We start from the raw sequence: 19,651 nt of genomic DNA on the forward strand, positions 1-19,651 counted from the left end.
CAAGCTATCCTAGGCTATCCATGGCTCAGGCTCCACAACCCAGCCATCAACTGGAAGTCAGGTTCAGTCTATTCGTGGAACCCCAGGTATCAGGAATCATGCCTTATCCAGTCCCTGCCACCTGGCAACTGGCCGGGTAAGCCGTTGGTTCCTCTTCCGGATCTCACTGCAGTGCCCTCGGTGTATCACGATTTAGCCGAGGTGTTCAGTAAAGCCAAAGCCCAGTAATTGCCGCCTCACCGCACCCTTGATTGCGCAATTAACCTGCTCCCTGGCTCATCGCCTCCCCGAGGTCATCTCTTTGCTATCGCTGCTCCCGAGAGGAAGGCCATGGAGGAGTACATCCAAGAAGCTCTGACACTGGGCTTCATCCGGCCCTCTAGCTCACCAGCGGGCGCAGGGTTCTTCTTCGTGGGCAAGTCCCTGTATAGACTATAGGGGGCTCAATACAATCACTGTCAAGGACCGATATCCCCTGCCCCTGATGCATACTGCATTCGAGGCACTGCAGAAGGCCCAGATCTTCACTAAATTGGACCTTCGCAGTGCATATAATCTTATCCGCATTCAACAGGGGGACAAGTGGAAGGCCACCTTCATCATGCCCACTGGGCTTTATGAGTACAGAGTGATGCCTTTTGGCCTCACCAACGCTCCGGCGGGCTTCCAACGGTTTATAAATGAGGTACTTCTTGAGGCTCTGGATCGGTACGCATTCGTTTACCTGGACGATATCCTCATTTATAGCTGTTCTATTTATAGCTAAAGGAACACGTTGTCCAGGTTAGACGGGTTCTCCAACTTCTCCTCCAACACAACCTCTACATGAAGTTGGAGAAATCTACGTTTCATGTCCCCTCGGTCTCTTTCTTGGGGTTCATAGTCTCACACGGGAAGCTTAGGATGGATCCCGCCAAAAATCAAGCAGTCAAAGACTGGCCGGTTCCGTCCTCATTACGGCAAGATCAGCGCTTTCTGGGATTTGCCCATTTTTTCAACGGGCAATCGGGCAATCAGAGAGGGTCATCCAGGACCTCACACGCTCGCTCAGGTGCTTGACCTCCGGTTGCCCCTGCCAAGGCCGCACTGGAATCCAGCACCACAACAATGCAGCGCACAACCAACCGGAGACGGCAAGCAGCCCCCCGGTTTCGGCCAGGTCAGCGCATACTGCTGTCCACCCATGATCCCTCAGAGGCGAGTCAGATAAGTTGGCTCCTTGATACGTGGGACTCTTTAAGGTCATCAGAAGGGTGAACCCCGTTACATACCACTTGGAACTGCCCCCAGCAATGAGGATTCACCCTACGTTCCACGTATCACGTTTGAGGCCCTACCTCTGCCGGACCTCCCCCCAGCAACAACCTCCACCACCTCCTAGAGTGGTAGACGGAGCCCCGGCCTATACTGTCTGTTTGTCTGCTCGACTCATGCTCGACTCACGACAGGTCCAGGGTTCCACTTAGTAGCTGGTTGACTGGGAGGGCTATGGCCCTGAGCAGAGGTCCTGGGTTCCGGCACGCCATATCTTAGACCCGGCACTGATCCGGAAATTTCGAAATAACAGGGCGGCTGGCATGGAAACGTCCTAGTACTGTTAGGAGTCGGCCTACTCCCTCTGTGGCCACTGGAGGGAGCCAACCCGGGGCGCACACGGGCGGTCCTGGTGCTCGCACTACTAGAGGCCGATTGACTCCCTCTGCGCCCACCAAAGGGAGCCAATTTCATGAGCTTCCTCCAGCGGCCATCCGAGGGCGTACAGCCCTTAGTTCAACCAGAGGTAGGAGAACTACAACTCCCAAACCACCCTTGGGCAATCAGCGCTAACGAGGAACACCTGGCTGAGCAGGTATTTAGGGTAGCGCTCAGTCAGGCTTCCTCGTCACACCCTCTTCTTTTGTGCTCTCTTGCACGTCAGGGATACTAATAACGCGAGGTCTCATAGAGAGTTTTCGGTAGGCCCAGGGGCCGAGGTAATAAAAGTATTTCAGGGATAGATTTAGTCTTGGTGTGACTCATTTTGCGTTCTCCCCCATTACAGGGGAATCGCTTTCTTTAAATATCTTCCCTCTCACTGCATCTCCTTAGCTACTGAAGGAAACGCAGTACACTCTCGCGCCGCCTCGGACTTTGAGGCTGATTCTTGAATTTTTCTTCCCCCCTTGCGGAGGGGGGCTTTCATCATTTCCTGGCACCCAGCTCTTTTCCTAGAGGGATCAAGGTAAACCAGTACTTTGTCTGGCACGGGCAAGCGTGCCGCTATCTATCCTTTCTATCTAAAACTTCCGTGGGGCACGCCCACTCACGAAAGTACTGCCTAGTACAAAAGCATATCATTGAGCTCTCCGTGTGCTCGCTCTCTTTTCTTTTCCTTAGTTTAAACACAAATAATTTATCTAAAGATAAAGATATAAGTTAACAAAAGATTATATTTCTAGGTTTCCCATTATTCAAAGTCTACCCTTTGTTTGAGTTCGCTTAAGAAGGCGACTCCTTTGTTTGTCCTTTAAATAGCCTGCCGACGCTCTTCGCGTCAGTGCTGCAATAGCTTGCCTAGTTAAGCTATGGTGTACTCGCGCTAGACCTCAACGGATCGAATTGCGCTTGCTACGCGAAAATAAGCGCAGCGAGTAAAAAAACTTTTCGTTGCACCTTTAGTGCGAGTTTTCTTGTGGGTTGTTTATTTTTGGTTACTGGGGGTTCTTTTCGGGTCTCATTTTAACGTGAACTCCATGTATAATTTTAGTTTCATTATTTCAGTTGGCTTGGGCTGACCCAGCCCCTTTCGGTTGCGTTTCATTTTTAGTTGGGTTCATTGCTTCCTTATACTGCGTCGGTCCCGCCCCTCCCGGGCAGACGCTCCACGATTGAGTCCTTCCTAGTTAAATCATAACAGGGTCAACCCAAGATCGCAGTTTCCACCAGTTCTTATTCTGTTCAGCCACTGCACTCGGGTCCAGAATCAGTTTGGTGGTCAGAACCACTGTTACAAAATAACTGCTTTAAAGCAGACGCACTGCTAGGTTGCCGGTATAAATTGCCTATTTTAAGTCATGTCATCTTTATTTAGATAGCACATTCAGGTGTTTGCCAAGGTGCAGTGAAGCAGTTAAAACTGATCACAATTATGTAAAGTTCTAGTGGTAGAATAAAGGTTGAATAAAGTTGGTCAGATATATGTCTGTAGTACACTAAATCGTTTTATATTTAAAACATAATTTAAACTTTATTTAACTGGTAATTAGAGTAGGTAATCCAGTGCTGATGAAATGCTGTCTAATTTCAAGTCAAGTAGCAATTAAGAAGAAGTAACAGATAAGAAAATTATGTTTATTGTTTATTTAGAAGTGTTAAGTTCCACACTATCAATGTTATGTTTGATAATTTATAATGTTTTTACTATAAAATGCTTTATTTTATGTTAAATTCAAAAAGTCAACTTATGTCTGCTTCTGTCTAAAAACACTCCAAACACTTTAAAGATATGTAAACTGCATAATTACAATTATAATTACATAGGTTTTTTTTATCAGATGTGTGTAAGTGCAGGTTTGTAGTCATGTAGTGTTGGTGTGTTTACATGTACAGCTGCAGATCCTGACTCATGCATCCTGTGTGCTGATGGGTATTTGATGGAGGACTGGAGGTGTGTCTCCTCCTGCAGTGAGGGATTTTACCCCACACAGTTTATGCCTGATGGAACTGGGCAGATGCAGAGTTCCTGTAGAAGGTATGTGTTTGTGGGTCATTTTGCATAGAATGAAAGTATTTTTATATGAGTTATTGAATGTAAAATATTAAAGAGGACGCTTAATTGTTAATTAAATAATTAAATAAATTAAATGTACAATTAAATAATTAATAATTCAGGTTTTTTTATCAATTTTTTTATTTGCATTCAGATTTGTTACAAAAACTGAGCTTGCAGGATTCACTTGCATCATCTGCCACGACAATCTAACCCAACAGCAGTGATGCAATGTAAATATACTGATAGATTTTTACTAACAGCTTGGCTTACAGCTTTGTCATTTTACCCCCACCTAAAAAGAAAAACAACCAAAAAATATCACAATGTAAATCCACATAAGTCTTTGTTTCAAATGCATGAGTAGTAGTTAGTTTAATGTTTCTTAGTGTGTAGACTTGTTATATAAAAATGCAGGTAACAGGTAAAAATAAGGAACAGATTAAAAAAAAGGTATCTTCAAGCCATGAGGAGCTGTTTCTTGCTACCAAGAATGCATTAAATTGAGTAAATCTTACTTATCTAAGCACTAAGTAAAACTGATGTAGCGAATATCAAAGTTGCTCTACTATTCACTAGAGTTTCAGTGATTACAAGTAAGCTGAACCATGCAGCCACCTAATAATTAAAATAAAATAAAGCTTCAGGTACAGCGGTCACAAACTGAACACTACTGTACTAAATGTACTGTACAAACAGTACAGTAACAACAGCCTAATAGCTGTTTTATTTATGGTTTTCTTCATTGCATAAACTTAGGAATTGGCAGTATGTTAAGGATATGTAACCTTTACCTTTTTACTCAGGAAAAATTAATAATAAAAAATAAATACATTTATGTAGAGTACTAACATTTTCAATATGTTTCTTTTCAATATTATTTCTTCTGCATAGGTGTGATGCTAGTTGTAAAGGCTGTGCTGGACCAGGCAAACAGAACTGCAGTGACTGTGTGGATGGGCTCACACTGCAGGATGGAGTGTGTGTGCTAAAGCATGACTGTGGTGATGGTGAGTCAATGTACTGTATTTCACACTCACAAGACGTTCAAATAATTTATAACAGAATGTTAACCTGAGGGTCGTGTGTATGTTTGTGTGTTTGTCTTTCAGGAGAGTACCAGGATAGCCATGGAAAATGCAATTCATGTGAAAGCACCTGTCAAAAGTGCAAAGGGCCAAAACTTGATGACTGCATTATGTGTCCAGCCTCCCGGTAAGAATATGTCGCCATCCTCTCCTGTATAGTATAAAAGGCAGTGGCTTCAAGGAGTCAGGGTTGGGGGTCTGCAGTTATGGAATTATAATCAATGTAATGATATGAATTTCTACTTTTGGTAGAAAAAAGTTATATTTCATCTACTCTTTAACAAGTCTGGTGCATCTTTTTCTTACAAACTCAGTTCAATGACAGTTTTGAATGAATATACTATTATACTTACCATGCAGTAATGATAAGCAGTAATGTTTTGTGCCATTCTGCTATAATAATCTACACCATTTGAAGAATCCAAAAAGTTAAATAATGGCCAAATCTGACCATAAAACCTTTAAAAACCACTCTGCCATACGGGTCAGCTTTGTGTAAAGCTTATGAGATTTGTGTCACATGTACAGAGTGACCAATCTCAGCCATACAGTCTTGTAGGTCCTTCAGAGTTGCCACTGGCCTCTTGGTAGTTCTTGGTTCCCTGCTCAATATCCTCCTGGCTCTGTAATTCAGTTTGGAGGAACAGCCAGATCTTGGTAAGATGTTGGTGGTGCGTTACACTTTCAACAGTCAACATTTACAGCACTGAAATATTTTTGTATATTGTGCCTTTCCAAAATGTCAGAGCCCTTTTGAAAGCACTTTTCCAACCATGGTGAATTTTTGTGTTACCATGCACTAAATTAAATACATTGGAGTTTATGCTCCGAAGCTATGGAACACTCTACCTCCTAATATTTGACAAGCACCTTCGGTCGCTGTTTTTAAATCCTAAAAACATACCTTTATAAGCTGGCATTTGAACAGTTTTTATCTGTTTTATTTTGTCTCTTACTCTGTATTTTTATTTGGTTTTACTTTTTTAACATAATGTTGTCTTATGTATGCTTGTTGGATGTACAGCACTTTGATCAATGTAAGTTGTTTTAAGAGTGCTTTACTTACTATTAGTAGTGGAATCTTTAAGAAACAGCTGGTAAAATTGATGTCAGTTGTGGGCAAGTTAACCTGGTGTGTGATCTGGAAGGTAATTGTCTGTACCTGCTTAAGAGTACCTGCTTTTCTTCTTCTATTTGCATTCTTTTCCAGCTGGTTGGATGAGGGCCGTTGCATATTACACTGCCCAGTGGGGAAATACCTGTGTGACAGACAGTGCCATGCATGTGACCACACCTGTGCACAGTGTTTGGACGCTGGCCCTGCCAAATGCACCAGCTGTAACAAAGGTAATCAGCTACAGTTGATGACATGTTCTGTGTATTTTTCTGAATAACCCAATAATTACATTAACAAGAAACACTTTTGTATCATTTCACCACAAACATAAGCGCCTGGGGTTTCAGACTTGAGTCTCATTTCACGTGGCAAGTTATCAATACATGGTTGTGAATCAAAGAGGCTAAACACCAGCTTTTGTGGGTTGTCTAAAACTAAGTGGTCAGGCACTGGACACTTCAAGGGGTTGGATAGATACACAGTGCTGTTCTCAGTCAAAAAGGACCACAAACATCATGGAGTTGCTGCCTGGGTTCACAGAAATGTTGCTACATGCCTAATATCCTACAACCCAATGAGTCGCAACATTAAGAGTTATGATTATAAGGAGTAAAATAAATGCTTAAAATTTGGATCACTATCAGGTTGAGTGCAAGGCAAAGGACTTAGTACCACTATTTGCTAGACACTGTTTAATAGCACTGAGCTTATGTGGGGTGCATTAACTAGGCAGCAGCAGTTAGGAAATGTGGATTACCTGCATGACAACCTGTGTTTCTTTTTACTGGTGGAAGCTGCAATTGTGGGTTGATTTGTCTTACAGATGTTAGGCAATCATTTATTGCAAATGGTTTGCAAACAAGAAATCACGTTGATATTTAAAATTATAAATGTTATTCATTTGTGCAATTACTTAATGCCGCTGAAATTAGAGGGCTCTGTATAGCATTTACTCTGTTCACTTAATTTAGATGTAAATGACCACACACAAAACCTAATATTATACATTGCAGCTCATAGTTATTGGTGTATTTTAAGCACTACAGTTCAAAAAAAAGATATTGTAACGATTTAGTTACATAGACTGCACTGTACTTATATGTACCTATGTTTATAATTATTCTGTTCTTTTTACTTATGTTCTATGTGCAAGTGTTGTTTTCTAATGTTGAAGTTTTATGTCTAAATGTATGCCTCTGTGTATGTTTGTGTTTTGGTATAACTTGTAGATAGGTTTGGCCAGGACCGGTACCTGTACAAGGGGCAATGTGTAACTGCGTGTCCCAATGCTCATTTTCATAGTTCACTGAATACATGTGAACCGTGTCCAGAGCACTGCATCCTCTGCTCCTCTGTCACACAGTGCCTCAAGTGTAATAGCTCCTACTACGTCAATAATGGAGCATGCTCACCTCTTGAGTGTGGAGAAGGTAGGTCTGTTTACTCATTACACATTTAGCTAGATGTTATTAAAGGAGTGTTGTAAAAAAAAAAAAAAAAGTTTTCTAAAAAGAATAAAAAGAATGAAGTAGGTGAAAAAGGTGTAATGACTTGTCTCTCCAAAGTTCATAACTGTCCAGACTATGGTCTTCTCTGTGATTCATTATGGATGTAAAAGCTGGACGATAAAAAGAAAATCAATGCTTTTGAACTCTAAACCTTGCAAATACTCTTGAGAGTACCTTTATAAGACAAAGAAGACAAATAAATAACCTCAACAAATAAAACCTAAACTCTCACTTAAAGATAATCAGATAATCAAACTGAAGCTCTCTTATTGTGTACACATTAAGAGAAGAACCAGTTCATTGGAAAACACAATTATGCTTGGAAGTGTTAAAGCTGAAAGAGGAAGAGGATGGACAGAAACAAGATGGATGGATACAATTAGAGAAATAATGAACAAGCCATTAAGAACCCTTTATTATGGAGCAAAGCTATCCATATGGTTCGTCTGGAGTCTTGATAGCACTTAATAATTGAAACATGGAGTGGAGAGGTAAAGAGTAATGCCAGGTTGTTTAGAGAGATATGTATTAGTTCAGGTTATGTTAAGATTTGACCATTTCTCTCCATTTCATTTGTAATCTCACGGTTGGACTACTGCAACTCCCTCCAGGCAGGTGCGCCTATGTCCACTATTAAACTCTTGCAAATCATTAAAAATGCAGCTGCTCACCTGTTTTTTAACCAACCTAAACCCAAATTAACCCACTGCTGCGTTCTCTTCACTGGCTTCCTGTAGCTGCACGCATTCAGTTTAAAACACTGATGCTCGCCTTCAAAGCCAAAAATGGACCAGTCCCAAGCTACCTTCGAGGTCTAATCAAAGCTCAATCTGTACCACGCAACCTCTAAGCCACTAGTCTTGCTCGACTTGATCCTCCACCCAGGACTCGAGGAAGACACGCATCAAGGCTTTTCTATGTACTTGCACCCAAGTGGTGGAACAAACTTCCTCTGTCTGTCCGAACATCTGAGTCTCTTGCTGTCTTCAAAAGACGATTAAAAACTCACCTCTTTACTAAACACTTAAGCTGACATGTACTTACTAATGCTCTTACTAAGGTTCTAACAGAGTTTCAACTGATTTGTGTTCTTAAACTGTTGTCTACTTAAACTAGAGTAAGGTAATGTTTACTATGGAAGCACTTCTGTAAGTCTCTCTGGACAAGAGCGTCTGCTAAATGTCGAAAATGTTAATGTAAATGTTATAGAAAGTGTAAAACCAATGGACAGTCCTAGGAAAGTCCTACAGTGCTGTACAAAGTATTTGCCCCATCCCAATTTCTTCTATTTTTTTCTATTTGTCATGTTCAAATGCTTTAGATCCAACAAATTTTACTACAAGATAAAGTTAACATGGGTAAACACAAAATGCAGCTTTTAAATGATCATTCCATTTATTAAAGATAAAGATTTATTCAAAACCTATATCATTATGTTCAAAGGTGATTGCCCCCGTAAACCTAATAACTTTGGACATGACAACTGCAATCAAATGTTGGTCTTTTACATTGCTGTGGAGGAATTTTGGCCCACTTTTCTTTGCAGAATTGTTTTAATTTGGCTACTTTGGAGGGTTTTTCGAGCATTAACTGCCACAGCAACTCAATATGATTCAAGTCAGGCCACTCCAAAAACTTAATTTTGTTTCATTTCAGCCATTCACTTGCTTGTGTGTTTAGAATCATTGTCCTGTAGCATAACCCAACTGGGCTTGAACTTTAGGACATAAATTGACAGGCAGACTCCTTCAGGATTTTCTGATAAAGACAAATTAAGGCAAATTACTTTGTAGCTCATTAAATTTATAGTATATTACAGTCAATAGTCAAATAATGAAAAATGTGTCTACATAGGGGAGGTTGAGGACCCAGAGTATGATGACTGCATGGCATGTGAAGAAGGCTGCAAGAAGTGTGTCCTCTGTAAGTTCCAAAATGTTTTGTAGTCCACAAGCAGTATTACTACTAAAAACATGCTGTGATTCCTGACTGACTGTTTTGTCTTTATTACAGATAATCCCAAACACTGCCTCTCCTGCACTGATGGCTATTACAAGTAAAAACTAATTTAAAAGAATATAGCATTAGCTTTTGACTAGCGATGTTGGTGTTTTGTGTATTTATGTACTTATGTGTGTCGGTGCAGGTATGAAGAAGGCTGCTATAAACACTGCCCTGCTAAAACATATGCTGTAGAGCACACAATGAGCTGTGTGGCCTGCAAGCATGACTGTGTAAGCTGTGATGAAGAGGAATGCCACTGGTGTGAGGCTGACCTCTTCTTATCAAGTAAGTAATGTATGTGTGTGGACAGTGCATTCCATAAGCATTATATTAATTGTAACCACTTAAACACTTAAAATGTGCTTCCTGCAGATGGGAAGTGTGTACAAGAATGTCCAGATGGTTTCTACGGTGATGAGGACACTCAGGAATGTGAAAGTTGTCATGCAGACTGCAGGTCGTGCACTGGACCTGGGGATGATGAGTGTGTTAGTTGCCAGGAGGGCTTAGTTCTAGTTGACAGTGAATGTATTACAGAGCAAGACACTTGTCCTGCTAAAACCTACCTCAATGGTGAGCCACTGTTATGGTACAATTGTTGTCATCACTCTTAGTTAAATACAAATCTGTCTACTGTTTTATAGCTAACATGTTTTCTGTTCAGCATTGCATATCTTAGATATATATGAATATATTCACCTCTGCTGTTGTAGCCAATTTAGCACAGTTGTAGGACAGTTGTAGCCTATAAGTTAAGGTACTGGACTAGGTCACTGGTTCGAGCCCCACCACTGCCAGGTTGCCACTGTTGGGCTTTTGAGCAAGGCCCTTAACCCTCAATAGCTTAGACAATATACTGTCACAATACTGTAGGTCGCTCTGGATAAAAAGCATCAGCTAAATGCTGAAAATGGAAATGAATGGAAATAGCACAGGAAAATGAATAAGTAAAAGATAATTGTATTTATTGCATTTTACAAAATGTCCCAACTTTTCCAGTAATGTGTTTTGTATAACTTGACTAAATTGATTGTATCTCATGTGTGTCTGTATGATTTTATGCATTGTGCTACTGCCACTATTTAATGAGGAAAAGTATAAAAACCACTGCTTTGGTCATCGCAATTCCTTTTGCAATACGACCATCTGGGACTATCAGTAGGGCTGCTAGTAGTACCTTAAAAGTAACTCTAATAAAAAAATAACTACTGACCATGCCAAAAGAGAGGTAAAGAAAAGTTTGAGTGAAGGTTCAGTTTTGGCAATGCTGGCAGAGGGATACAGTGAAAAATACAGTACAGTACATTTCATAAGATTCATTTAAACAAGATAAACCATCTGAAATTTAGGGAAACAAAGATACAGACTGACAGAGGGCAACTGGGCATGACTCTCCACTGACCATGATCAATGCCAGGTAATTCAAATGTTAATCAACTGTAGGATGACCTTAAGTGACCTACAAAAAAATGGCACTGTTATTCAAAGCGATTTACAGTTGCGACTAACAAAATAGTACCCAAGTAATTGTGGGCTAAGGGTTTTACTCAAAGGCACAAAAGTGGCAACCTGGCAGTAGTGAGGCTTTAACCAGCAATTTTCAGATTACAAATCCTGTCACCATGAACTACCGCTGCTCTAAAATCTCGCATCTAAAATCCTTAGTTTTTTTGATAGATTTCAATTTTCACTTATATCATTATGCTGATTATCTGATTAGTAATGAAAGAGATTGTATCAAACAAACCAATCATGTAGCAACAGCACGATGCATACAATCTTAGAGACATGAGTCAGCAGTACTTATTTTTATAAAAACCATAAGCATTAGTTACCAAAACAGCACTAATACTAGCTGTTAAACTGTTATTATGTGAGAATTTAGTCAATTTTCTCTGTGTTGCTTCTTTGCATTTCAGATGACGGCAAGTGTGAAATGTGCCATCCCTCGTGTGAGATGTGTTGGGGAAGGCTGAAAAATCAGTGCACCTCTTGTGTCACAGGTCTGAGTCTCAATCTGTGTAGCAGATAAACATCAGGATTTTAACTGTATTTTAAATTTGGGTACGTGTGCATGTTTCAGGGCGGTATCTAAGCACAGAGCAGCTGTGTGTGACAAGGTGCCCAGCAGGCAGCTTTGGCAGTACGGAGACTGGGCAGTGTGAAGCATGCCCTCAGGGCTGTGCCCAGTGCCTGAATGAGGAACGCTGCACTCGCTGCATATCTTCTCGGAAAAACACCTTCTACCTACAGGATGGACAGTGCGTGCGCCAGTGCTCCAGGTTAGAAGCATTACATTTATTTAATCTGAAGCTATGACCAATTATTCAAATTATGCCTACAGTGCTGTGAAAAGTATTTGATTTTAAATTTCAGACCTCATTTTGGGTTTTTAGCCATTTAGAGGTGGACCAGCTGTTATGTTTCAGATTATTGTCAAATCATAGACTTTTGGCCAAACATTTACTTCAGTATTTTCTGGATACATCAATTATATCTCCACACTATTACACTACCACCACCATGTCTGAGAGCTGGTACGATGCTTTTATTGTGGAATGTTTTATGTCAGATTTAACAACCAGTGTCTTGTGTTTCACTTTTGAACCATCAGTCCACAAAGCATCATCCCAAAAGGTTTAGGGGTATGCAATAGTTGTTTGTTAAATACGAGACAAACCTTTATTTTTCTCTTGGTTAACATTAGTAGTTTGCTTTGCCACTCTCCCATGAATAATGTTTTTGCTGGTTGTTCTTCTTATAGAAGAATTACAGATGTTATTCGTGGCATCAGGTAGGCCAGTTCTGGGTGGACACACCCCTGTTCCAAGTGTTGTTTTGAAACCTTTTTAGACCAATATATTGTAATAAAAAATTGATATACAAAAAGAGAACATCTCAAGGGGAACTTTTATGGTATCGTATGTGGAGGGCGGCACGGTGGCTAAGTGGGTCGCACTGTTGCCTCACAGCAAGAAGGTCCTGGGTTTGATCCCCAGGTGGGGCGGTCTGGGTCCTTTTTGTGTGGAGTCTGCATGTTCTCCCTGTGTCTGCGAGAGTTTACTCCGGGTGCTTCGGTTTCCTCCCACAGTTCAAAGACATGCAAGTGAGGTGAATTGGAGATACAAAATTGTCCATGACTGTGTTTGATGAACGAAATGATGAATGATGAATCTTGTGTAACGAGTAACTATTGTTTCTGTCGTGGATGTAACCGAAGGGTGTAAAACATGATGTTAAAAATCCAAATAAACAAACAAACAAACCGTATGTTGAAATATTAGGTTTAATTTAAATATTTTTGAAAAATGCAGCAAACAGACAGTGTGTGTGTGTGTGTGTGTACTCTTTCAGAGGCTACTACCCTGCAGGACTAGTGTGTAGGAGCTGTACGCAGGGTTGCATCCTGTGCTCAGAGGAGGGCAACTGTGCAAGTAAGGGAGTTTTGATGTACAATATAACTATTTGCTTAAATTAGACAATATTAGGCAAAGGTTAAGCTGTTCTGACATGAAACTGACCTGGTTTGTATATAAACACAGTAAGACATAGAATATGTGTAGATCAGTAGCAAACAAAATACAGGCTGACATGGCCTTTATTATTTATCAGTATAGTTCTTTATCAAATTAAAAAGGTAAAAATACAGTACTGTGTTTTCAGGTCAAACTTTAAATGAATGCAACCCTTTAATGCAACATTTAAGAATAACCCTCTTAATGTCAATAGCATTGACACACAAGCACACATTCATAACACAAAAATAATATAACCACTTTTAATAATAAAACAAAATGTATTTCTATTCTTTCAACAACCCATAACACAACTTTATAACATATTATTTCTTCTCTTGCCAACTATTTTATTACATTATAAATACAGTATATACGTATATATAACCCCAAATCAGAAGAAGTTGGAGCAGTATGAAAAATGCAAATAATTAAAAAACACAAAGTTTCTTACGTTTACTTTAACTTCTATTTCATTGCAGACAGTATGAACCTGAGATATTTCATGTTTTGTCTGCTCAACTTCATTTCATTTATTAATAAACATCCATGCCTGCATTTCAGGCCTGCAACACATTCCAAAAAAAGTTGGGAATTTACCACTTTGTAATGTTGCCATTGCTTTTCACCACACCTAAAAGACGTTTTGGCACAGAGGAGACCAAGTGATTTAGTGTTTCAGCTTTTATTTTGTCCCATTCTTCCTGCAAACAGTACGGGGTCGTCGTTGTGGCATTTTCTGTTTCAAAATTCTCCACACAAATTCTTGGGGACAGGTCAGGATTGCAGGCAGGTCAGTCCAGTACCGTACCCTCTTCTTCTGCAGCCATGCCTTTGTAATGTGTGCAGCATGTGGTTTTGCATCGTCTTGTTGAAAAATGCATGGACGCCCCTGGAAAAGATGACGTCTTGAAGGCAGCATATGTTGCTCAATGTACTTTTCTGCATTAATGCTGCTATCACAGAAGTGTAAATGACCTTTGCCAAGGACACTGACACAGCCCCATACCATGACAGACCCTGGCTTTTGGACTTGTTGCTGATAACAGTCTGGATGGTCCTTTTCATCTTTGGTCCAGAGCACACAGTATCTATTTTTTTCAAAAAAGACATGGAATGCTAATTCATCTGACCACAAAACACATTTCTACTGTGTGATGGTCCATCTTAGATGCCTTCGAGCCCAGAGAAGTAGAAGCTGCTTTTGGACATGGTTAACATAAGGCTTCTTTTTTGCAAACTAAAGTTGTAAGGCTAAGTTGTAACTCTGTATTGTAGTGCTTGACAAAGGTTTGCCAAAGTAATCCCTTGTCCATGTGGTTATATCAGCTAGTGTTGACTGAGTGGCGGTTCTTGATGCAGTGCCGTCTGAGGGATTGAAGATCACGGGCGATCAGCTTAAGCTTGTGCCCTTGGCCTTTACGCACTGAAGTTCCTCCTGATTCCTTGGATCGTTTAATGATATTATGCACTGTAGAGGGAGAAATATGCAAATCCCATCCAATCTTTCTTTGAGGTACATTGTTTGTAAACATTTCAATAAATTTCTCACACATTTGTTGATAAACTGGAGATCCTCTGATCATCTTTGCTCATCAAAGACTCAGCCTTTCCTGGATGCTGCTTTTGTACCGAACCATGATTACAATCACCTGTTGCCATCACCTGTTTGGAATCATTATTTAGTTTTTTCACCTTATTACTAGCCCTAAATTGCCTCTGTCCCAACTTTTTTTTGGAATGTGTTGCAGGCCTGAAATGCAGGAATGGAGGTACATTAACAAATGAAATGAAGTTGAGCAGATAAAATAATAATAATAATACATTTTATTTATATAGCGCTTTTCAAGATACTCAAAGACGCTTTACATAAGACAAATAATCAAAACAAATACATACACCATACAAATCATAGTACAAAATCAAAATAGTACATCAACATCAAGAATAATTAAGATAAAAACAAAGAGAGCAGCATAAGACAGTTCATTAAAAATTAGCTAAATTATGAGAGAGAACAACAAATATAGAACAATTTCTTAAAATTAGACAGAAACAGGACAGATTCACATGCAATCAGGAAACTGAAAACTTTACAAGTTTTAGGATCTAGGACTTCACATTTCTGTCGTGATCTAAGTATAAAAACTATTAAAAAGAATAGCAAAAATAAAAGCATTTATTTTGTGTGGTTACAAGTTAAATGCCACTCTGAATAGATGAGTTTTGAGAAGTGACTTGAATTTGGACAGGTCAGGACAATCTCGTAGGTGTTTGGGGAGAGCATTCCATAAAGATGGAGCAGCTATGGAAAAGGCCCTGTCACCCCAGGTCTGGTGTAGGTTAGCCTCAGAAGAGCGAAGGCTACGGGAGGGAATGTGCTGATGGAGCAGGTCGGTGAGGTAGGATGGGGCCTGATTATGGAGAGCTTTGTGAGTGAATAGAAGAATTTTGAATTGAACAGGTGTAATATGATCACGGGAGCGAGTATGAGTAAGGAGGCGAGCAGCTGAATTCTGGATATACTGAAGTTTTTTTAGGATTTTGTTAGATGTACCATAAAGGATGCTATTGCAATAATCAATTCTGGATGTAATAAAAGCATGAATCAAGGTTTCGGCGGCAGAAAAGGAGAGTGATGGACGTAGACGTGCTATGTTTTTTAGATGAAAGAAAGCAGTTTTGGTGATGTGATTTACATGGAGGTCAAAAGAGAGGTTGCTATCAAAAATTACACCAAGATTTCGGAAGTTAGAAGACAGAGACAAAGTGTCATTATCAATGGTAATTTGAAAATTTATTGTGGTTTTTGCCAAGGATGTAGGACCTACGATGATCATATCAGATTTTTCACAGTTTAATTTGAGGAAATTAGCTTTCATCCACAATTTCATTTCAGTGATGCAATTTGTCAGAGTGGAGTGAAGTTCAGTATTAATGGATTTGGAGGAGATGTAAAGCTAAATATCATCAGCATAGCAGTGGAAATGTAAACCATGCCGACGTATGATGTCACCAAGGGGGAGCATATAAAGAATAAACAAAAGGGGACCTAACACTGAGCCTTGGGGAACGCCTTGGGACAGTGGAGCAATGGCAGAACTACAATTGTTGATATTAACAAACTGTTGTCTGTTTACGAGATATGACCTTAACCACAAAAGGGCAGTACCAGTGATGTTGACAGAGGATTCAAGGCGGGACAGAAGAATGGAGTGAGTAATGGTGTCAAAAGCTGCAGTAAGATCAAGGAGGACGAGAATATTAATTTGTCCAGAGTCTGAGGAAAGAAGAAGGTCATTTGTGACTTTGAGGAGGGCTGACTTAGTGCTGTGCTGGGGGCGGAAACCAGACTGAAATGATTCAAATAGATTATTGGAATTTAGGTGATCTTTGAGCTGTGAGGCAACAACACGTTCCAGTATTTTCGACAGAAATGGAAGATTGGAAATGGGCCGAAAGTTACTCATAATGTTAGAGTCAAGTCCAGGTTTTTTAAGTATGGGAGTAACAGCAGCCAATTTGAGTGATTGAGGGACTGAGCCAGAACTAAGAGAGGAATTGATTATCTCTGTGATAAGTGATGAGATAACTGGAAAACAACCCTTAACAAGTTTTGATGGAGCAGGATCCAAAACACAAGTGGAGCTTCGCATCCCTGTCAAGATCTCAGATAGGTCCAAATGAGACACAGGTGAGAACTGAGACAGAGGCTGGGTAATAAATTGAGGTGAGACAGGCGGAGAAACAGAGATGACAGGGGAAACTGTCAGAAAATTGTGGATATTCTCAACTTTTGTTTGAAAAAATGAGAGGTAAGAGTTACACTTGTCAACTGTAAAGGAATTGGTAGTATTGTCAACTGGTTTGAGAAGTTAATTTATTGTGGAAAAGAGTCTTAGGATTTGTTGATCCAGCATGTATGAGTTCGGAATAGTAAGTGGATCGGGCTGCCGTAAGAGCGTCTTTGTAATGTTGAAGATAATCAGAATAAATCTGATAATGTACTGTTAGACCGGTTTTCTTATAAAGTCTTTCAAGCTGGCGTTTAAGGATTTCATTTGGTGAAGCTCAATTGTGTACCATGGTGCAGAATGACTAAATGAAACAAATTTAATTCTCAAAGGAGCCAGCTCATCAAGACATGAGGCGAATATGTCATTATAGTAATCGACAAGGTCAGATGAATTACTAGACAGTACAGGACAGACAGACATCTTTTTAACAAGAGAATCTGAGAAAGCAGAGGGAGAGATATATTGAAGATTCCTGAAGGATATTTTATGTTTAGCTCTAGTGATGGGCTTAGTGACCTCAATGTCCATGATGATTGTCAAATGATCAGAGACAGTAAGGTCATGGCTGGACGGCTGATGAACTAGGACACCAGTAGAGCAGACAAGGTCAAGAGTATGACCTTTTTTATGAGTTGGAAAATTTATATGTTGTGTGAAATTAAAACACTGTAACAATTCCAAAAATTCCCTGGCAAATTTACAGTTGTTGTCATCAATATGGATGTTAAAATCACCCATAAGCAGTACAGAGGATGAGAGGGCACTAAGCTGGGTTAAAAAATCTGAAAAATCAGAGAGAAAGGAAGCGTTTGGCTTTGGCGGACGATAAACTACAGCAGTGACCAGAGGAGTAGGCCCTGACAACTTGAAAGCCAGGTGTTCAAAAGAAAGAGCAGCAGGAAAAGACAAAGTGGTTATTTTAATATCATCCCTATAGACTGCAGCAACACCACCACCTCGCCCTTCCATACGAGGTTCATCAATATACGAGTATCCCATTGGCGTGGTCTGATTTAACGTAAAATAATCCAAGGGTTTATGCCAAGTTTCAGTGAGACAGAAAAAGTCTAGTTCACTGTCAGATATAAATTCACTGAGTACAGTACTTTTTGTGTTGAGTGAAAGAACATTAAGCAATGCCATTTTCAAGTGGTATTGTTGTGTAGTTGGCTGTGATGAACGAGGAAGAGAACGGAGATTTGCAAAGTCCACTCCGCGTTTCCCATCCCACTCCGTGGACAGCGTTGTCATGGAGACTACACCGCTACTAGTGTGCAAGGCAGCAGTGCTCTGAAGATGTGTTTGCGGAGCGGCAGTGCGCACGGCTGACCAGAAGGATGGAATAGCGTTACCGTTTCGAAAATAAACAAGCTTTCTCCGGGAGCCCCTGTGAATATAACGAGGCCGACGAAGGAGTCCAAGCTGTTTGATGACTGAAATACACGATGGAGTAGTGCAATTGTTGAACTTCCTCAGCTGGTCAACGGAATAGTTCAACATTGTGCCGATCCCAGGAAAACTCATCAACCGTTCACCACCGGCCGCAGACGCGATGTACAGTAGAAAGAACAAAAAGTATCAAAAGAACAAATAAAAGTATCAAAAGTAACATAAAAGAAATAGAGCCACAAGGTGTGTAAAAAGATGAAAACGAAAAACGATAACAATACAATAAAATACGGTAACGGTAGCGGCAGCCAAATGCGCCAGCGTCCACCATCACCATGGCAACATACCTGTATATACCAATGCAATATTAAATATTAACTATCTTGGGTTTAACCTGTCTGTAATCAAATAAAAGTCAAAGTAAATGTAGGGAAGACTGCATTTTTATTTTATTTGCATGTTCCATACTGTCCCAACTTTTTCTGATATGTGGTTGTACTATAATATTATAAATAAATTATACATATACATATTTGTGAATATATATACACATGATCGTCTGATTACACACCAGGTGAGTATAATAAGAGAGAATAATTACTAAATTAGGAGAATTATTAGAGAATTCATCAATTCATTAATACTTAGCAATAATAAGAGTAGTTGTAATAGACATAAGTTTGCATCATTATTTAACTTTTCATTCTTGATATACATTTATAATTTGTTTCTCTACCTTTATTCCCTCACAGAATGCAATGGCAGCTTTCTTCATGAGGCAAGGTGTGTGTCAATGTGTCCTGATGGGTTTTACAAGGATATACAGCAAGGTGTGTGTGGGCGTTGTCACTTAGACTGTGAGCTCTGTCATGGGCCAGGACATAATAACTGTGACACCTGCACCAATCCTGACAGCACCCTAACCAGTGGAGAATGTGTACCACCTTGCCCCTCACACACCTATAGAGATACCAGGTCTGAGGAGTGCATGGGTAAGTGTAAACAAACTCATTGCAGTACCTCCAGATTACTGTTTTACTAATTAAATGATGAACTACACAGAGTGACCAACTCCCAACAACTCCAACATTTCCAAATGTGACATTGTAATGGCTGATATCTTTCCAACAGGTGGCACAGTGGTAAAACACCATTACTGAAATTTTGAACTCTAAAGTTGAATCTCAGCTCTGCTATTGACCAGGCCAGTGCCTACACAAGCATTGGCTATGTCTGGGGGAAGACAGGCAAAATAAAATCCTCATTGCTGCTGCAATTACGGGGATAATGGAAATCAGTTCGTAACTCTCCATGTGCAATACTGATCCCTGTGTGAACCCCTTTTGTGCCAGTGAAAAGAAAGGATTAGCAACTACACATGTGTTGGAAGGAGCGTGTGTTAGGTACGTCCCTTCTTGGTCACGGTAGGGGTCTGCAGCAGTAGAGGAGATACAACTGGGGAATTGGATACGACTACATTGGGAA

General features: G+C 40.1%; 1 protein-coding gene across 1 annotated transcript in view; it reads left to right on the plus strand.

Annotated features, from left to right (window-relative positions):
• Positions 1–19,651, plus strand: part of pcsk5a (proprotein convertase subtilisin/kexin type 5a) — a 51,370-nt gene that overhangs the window by 19,613 nt on the left and 12,106 nt on the right. The window contains exons 19-31 of the mRNA XM_062989194.1: positions 3,589–3,730; positions 4,643–4,758; positions 4,861–4,963; positions 6,047–6,183; positions 7,183–7,383; positions 9,316–9,384; positions 9,475–9,517; positions 9,608–9,750; positions 9,838–10,038; positions 11,385–11,468; positions 11,549–11,747; positions 12,820–12,899; positions 18,919–19,158. Coding sequence (XP_062845264.1) covers positions 3,589–3,730; positions 4,643–4,758; positions 4,861–4,963; positions 6,047–6,183; positions 7,183–7,383; positions 9,316–9,384; positions 9,475–9,517; positions 9,608–9,750; positions 9,838–10,038; positions 11,385–11,468; positions 11,549–11,747; positions 12,820–12,899; positions 18,919–19,158 — 1,758 coding nt within the window. The remainder of the gene's footprint in view (positions 1–3,588; positions 3,731–4,642; positions 4,759–4,860; positions 4,964–6,046; positions 6,184–7,182; positions 7,384–9,315; positions 9,385–9,474; positions 9,518–9,607; positions 9,751–9,837; positions 10,039–11,384; positions 11,469–11,548; positions 11,748–12,819; positions 12,900–18,918; positions 19,159–19,651) is intronic.

This window comes from Trichomycterus rosablanca, chromosome 26, assembly GCF_030014385.1.
Source record: "Trichomycterus rosablanca isolate fTriRos1 chromosome 26, fTriRos1.hap1, whole genome shotgun sequence".
NCBI classification, from domain to species: domain Eukaryota; kingdom Metazoa; phylum Chordata; class Actinopteri; order Siluriformes; family Trichomycteridae; genus Trichomycterus; species Trichomycterus rosablanca.